Genomic DNA, 5,306 nt, shown 5'->3' with positions numbered 1-5,306 from the left:
CATGCAATTCCTTTCGTAATTAGGGTTTGTTTGCATGCTTTATTTTTGTTCATTTATTGGTATAACCATGGCATAAATATGTAAGAGAAATTAACCCTTTTGAACTGAAAAGAAATGACCTTGCACAACGGTGTGAATTCAAACTTATCCATTGACCTCCTAATCTAACTTCTAATCTAACAAATTTATCGTTTGAATAAATAAAAAAATGGCAATAGTTCTTTAGAGAGTTTTAACAATTTTTGCATTAACATTTGTATTTAGATATTTTCACTTTAATAAATATCACGTGTAACCTTTTTGCACCAAAAAACAAACTTTTTAATGTTGGTTAAAATTAGAAATGGAAAATAAAAAATATAATTCTGACTTAATATGTCTTTATTTTTTAGTAAAAAATAATACATGACATTTGTCCGAGTAAAAAAATTTTAAAAATTAGTGCAAATTACTAACATGCTTCTAAGTCTTAGTACCAATGGTTAATGTAAGATGGTATGCGTTAATGATGATGAGGGTGAGCAGATGATTAGGTGTGTGATGAGTGTATACCATAGTTATAGTGATGAGTAAAAATGTTCTCTAATAATAATAGTAAGAGAAATACTAAAATGACTTTTCAAAAGTAAAACTTTCTATAAACTCTCCGTCATCTCATGTTGATGGTGGAGAGTCCATAAAAAAAGTCACTTTAAGAAAACCTCTTTAATTAGCATTCTCTTTCTGTAATGGTAAAAGGCTGAGGCACCGCACGGTGGCACCATTCAGGTGGGAACGTAAGGCGGGTGTCACAATATCCGGAGTCAGGGCTGAGAAAGTAGAGGCACGTGGTTTTGTTTTCTTGTTTCTATAATCCTTCGTCTCTTTACTCTCTCTCTCTCTCTCTCTCTCTCTCTCTCTCTCTCTCTAAAACTGCCTATTCTTCTCTCTCTCTCTCTCTCTCTCTCTCTCTCTCTCTCTCTAAAACTGCCTACTCTCTCTTACTTAATGCGTCATGTATGTACGTGAATGGATAGTGGGATGAAATTCAGATCAGAACCCCGGGAAAAAACCAATTGAACTTTATCTCCGCAAAACAAAACAAAAAACAAAAACAAAAAATATCAGAAAAGTTGGTGGTGCAAATACATTGAAACTCCCCAGAACATACCAGAACACACATGGGGGTTGTTGAGAGCTTTTCCTGTTCCCCCTCCGTTTAACCATGCGCCTTCTCTCTCTACACAACTGAAGAAGATCGATCACTTCTCACCCCCACTATTCTACTCTCTGTCCACCGCGGCTCCGCCGGGTTCCAGCCGTGCCCGTGAAGAACTAGGGTTTATTGGAGTTGTTTTTCTGTTAATCTGCACAGAATTAGTGTTTGGTGAGTTTTGTGATAATGACGGGATTAAATATGAATAGATTCACGGATTAGAGAGTGGTGACGTCGCTTTCTGCGGCTAAAATAGGTTTATGTTATTTTAAATAATATTATTTTGTGTGGTTTAGATGTCTTTGCTGTTGTTGATAGACCAGATGCTTTATGTTGCTTCTGTGTAAGGGTTTGATACCAAAAGCGGGCCCTTTCATTCTCTTGCTTCCTTAATCCAATACGGTCTTTCTTCCTCCCCGCTTGCACTTATCCGTACACAGAAGAAGAAGAACAATTAATTCACTCTCCCTTACATCAAAATATCTGATACCAAAAGAAAGAAAAAAAATACCCAATATAAACCCCAAAAAGTGTTGATTTTGTTCATTGAGAATCAAAAGTTTCAAGAGATATGAAGGGCGAGCAAGTTCAAGTTCAAGTTCAAGTTCCGGTTCATCACCAACATCAAGATCTGCATGCAGGAGATCTGGATACTGTTGGAGTGGACCCCAGAAAGACGTGGCTTGACGATTACCAAGAAACCGCTCTCGATGTGAATGACCCTTCCATCTTCTACAACGACAAGTTCCCTCCTCTCCCAGACTTCCCATGCATGTCCTCCTCTTCCTCTTCATCCTCCACTCCTGCACCGGTCAAGACAGTCACGTGCTCCTCATCCTCGTCCTCGGTTTCCTCGTCCTCCTCCGCGGCCTCTTGGGCCGTTCTCAAGTCGGACGCGAAGCCCGAAGAAGGGGAGAGAAAGCAGCAGCAGCAGCACAACAGTTACCACCACCAGTACTCGCAGATTGATGATCAGACGGTTGATGCGCATGCCTTGTCCTCCACCGCCTCGATGGAGATCTCTCAGCCGTTGGATCTAAGTGGCGGAATAGATTGCATGGATGAGATGGGGACTTTTGGTTACATGGATCTGTTTGAATCCAACGAGTTTTATGACCCTTCTTCCATTTTCCAAAGTGATAGCCTTTTCATGGAGCAGTTTCAACAAGATCAAGATAATCAGCATTTAGCCATGGCCCACCAATTACAAGACCATCATGAAACCGCTACTACTATTCAGTCTAATGCCCAACAACAAAAACAAGTAGTTGGACAGGATGAGGAGAATACTAATAAGGATCAGAGTAATGATAACAAGGATCCGGATGACATGGCCATGGTGTTCTTGGAGTGGCTGAGGTCCAACAGAGAGACGGTCTCCGCCGAAGACTTGAGAAGTGTGAAGATCAAGAAGTCGACGATCGAGTGCGCCGCCAGGCGCTTGGGCGGAGGAAAAGAGGCCATGAAGCAGTTGCTTAAACTTGTCCTTGAGTGGGTTCAGACCAACCATCTCCAAAAGAGGCGCAGCAATAGCATCACCACCAAAGACTCCAATCTAGTCGTCCAACAACAATACCAAGACACTTATCAAAACCCTAACCCTAACTCTATCCCTAGAGTACTTGAATCAAACCCTTCTTGTAATTTCACCCAGACACCATGGATGGCGCCTCCACCACATGCAGCCGCCTATGATCCGGCGGCGGGGGGACTACTTGTCCCCATTCCGCCTCCAGCTTCTCCTCCGCCGACGGCTTATCCTTCCATGATGGGGTATATGACGGCTGACCCTTTTGGGAATGGGCCAAGCTCATACCAACCATCTCCAGAGTATCATCATCACATGATTGACTCCGGTCAGCCATCATGGACGTCGTCTCCGTTTGGTATGGTAACGGCCCCTTACGGGTCCTTCCCGGATAATAACATTCACCTAGCCCCTCCCCAACACCATCCCCAGGCTTTTGAAGGGTACAGCAGTCAGTACCAGCCTTATCAATATTTTCCGGGGAATGGTGAGCGTCAATTGATGAGGTTAGGGCCTTCGGCTACCAAAGAGGCGAGGAAGAAGCGGATGGCAAGGCAGCGAAGGCTTGTGTCTCACCATAGGCACCACGGCCATCAACAGAATTCTCAGCAACTTAATAATCAAATGCCAGATCATAACCATCTTCAGCAGACAAGGTTTGTTGGGAACACTACTGATCTTAATTGCACTGGTGCTGCGCCGCTGCAGCCAAATCCGGGCAACTGGTTTTACTGGCCCACCGCCACAGCAGCCCTGTCCCCTTCTGCCGTGGCCATGATGCCTAGCATTACGCCAGAAGCCGCACCACTTCCTCCAGTGCAGCAAATGGATCGGCCGGCTAGTACTCAAGCACAGATTTACAATCAGGGCCGTAGTGCTGCACAGGAAAGGCAAGAAAGACAGGAGAGGCGCCAGGTTGGTGCAGTTTTGCTACATTTCTAATTGATTCGGATTATATAAACAACATAATTGATTAAGCAATATTTACATGAAATTGTGTACTTTTTTCCAGGGATGGAAATCTGAGAAGAATCTTAAGTTTCTCCTTCAGAAGGTATTGAAGCAGAGTGATGTGGGTAGTCTTGGAAGGATTGTGTTGCCAAAAGTAAGTTATTAATCTTAATTATAATTGAACTTATTTTTCCATTTATTAATTGAAATTGGTTGAAAATATTAACTTTATTGATTGTATGGGAAACAAATTGCATTGATTGGGAATTGTTTGTGTTGTTTTTGGTGTTAATAAATGATTAAACAGAAAGAAGCAGAAACCCATCTTCCTGAATTGGATGCAAGAGACGGAATTTCCATTGCAATGGAAGACATTGGGACTTCTCGTGTGTGGAACATGCGCTATAGGTATTCTACAAAAGTTGGGTCTATTAATGTCCATTTTGCAATTACAAATATTTGGTTTATTAATGTTAATTTCGTTCGTGATCATTGGTTTTAATACATTGAGAAATTTTAAGTAATCTTGTTGTCCCCCTTTCTTCTTTGCATGTGGAGTTTCAGGTACTGGCCCAACAACAAAAGCAGGATGTATCTCCTTGAAAACACAGGTGTGCAAGGATTGCTCATATTTATTAAGCATCAAGCATGTTTTCATTGTCTTTCTAAATTGGGTTCCACTTCGGTGCTATGTAGCATCAAATGCTATGAGCATTGGATGACACTTATTAAAAGCAATAATTCAAACCAATATGGATTATCCAATGCTCGTAGCATTTACTGCATGAAAGAATTTTCCCTAAATTTCCACTGATTTATGTTGTTGAAGGAGATTTTGTGAGAGCCAATGGACTCCAAGAAGGAGACTTCATAGTCATCTATTCCGATGTGAAATGCAACAAATATGTAAGCATCAAGGACCTCACATCCTCTTCTTAATTAGTTATCAATTACACTAATATTGATCTAATTAGACACTTAGTAATTCTTCAAATGTTGTTTTTAGTTAGTATATCGCGAGTTTAACCAAGTTGGCTATTCTAATACCCTTCACCCTAAATAAAAAATAAAAAATAAAAAATAAAATAAAATAAAAAACACTTTGTTGTTAATTACGTGTTTATTAATGTATATGTATAGATGATACGAGGAGTGAAGGTACGGCAAGCGGGGCCAAAATCGGAGAGCAACAAAAGGCCGGGAAAGACACAAAGGAACCAGCATGCAAGCACTCCAGCTGTCAACAATGGATTGTCACCTTCTTCAGCCACAACCGCACACAAGAAAATAACAGTTAAGTAAGAGACAGAGGAAATGAAAGAGAAGACCAACTGCAACATAGCCACCTCTTCCGTATTTTCTTCTCTCTTCCATGCATGAATCGAATCGAAATGGATGGTGAAGCCTAGGGTTTGTTGAATCTCAGTTGATCGACGACTCTCTGCAAATCATAGCTAGCTAAGCCTCCTTATCTTTAATTGGTCAATTTTTCTCACCGGTCAAAGTTAAAGCTACTACTTCATGGATGAGATCATAATGCGTTTACAAATAGTGAAGCTTTTTACGCAGGTTTTTGGGTAAAATGATCTGATCAGTTAAAACGTACGGGCATTTTCCAAATACTGTTTTGGT

The 5,306-nt window shown here is 41.1% G+C and overlaps 1 protein-coding gene across 1 annotated transcript; it reads left to right on the top strand.

Moving 5' to 3' along the window:
* Positions 1–1,766: 1,766 nt before the first annotated feature.
* LOC137727468 (B3 domain-containing transcription factor ABI3-like) lies at positions 1,767–4,976 on the top strand. Its single transcript, XM_068466324.1, has 6 exons — positions 1,767–3,638; positions 3,736–3,828; positions 3,982–4,082; positions 4,233–4,285; positions 4,504–4,580; positions 4,815–4,976. Exons 1-6 carry the CDS (start codon positions 1,767–1,769, stop codon positions 4,974–4,976), a joined length of 2,358 nt encoding a protein of 785 aa, XP_068322425.1.
* The last annotated feature ends 330 nt before the right edge of the window (positions 4,977–5,306 follow it).

The sequence above is a fragment of the Pyrus communis genome, chromosome 3, assembly GCF_963583255.1.
Source record: "Pyrus communis chromosome 3, drPyrComm1.1, whole genome shotgun sequence".
NCBI lineage: Eukaryota > Viridiplantae > Streptophyta > Magnoliopsida > Rosales > Rosaceae > Pyrus > Pyrus communis.
The sequence above is the reverse complement of the archived record's forward strand: the minus strand, read 5'-3'. Positions and strand labels throughout refer to the sequence as shown.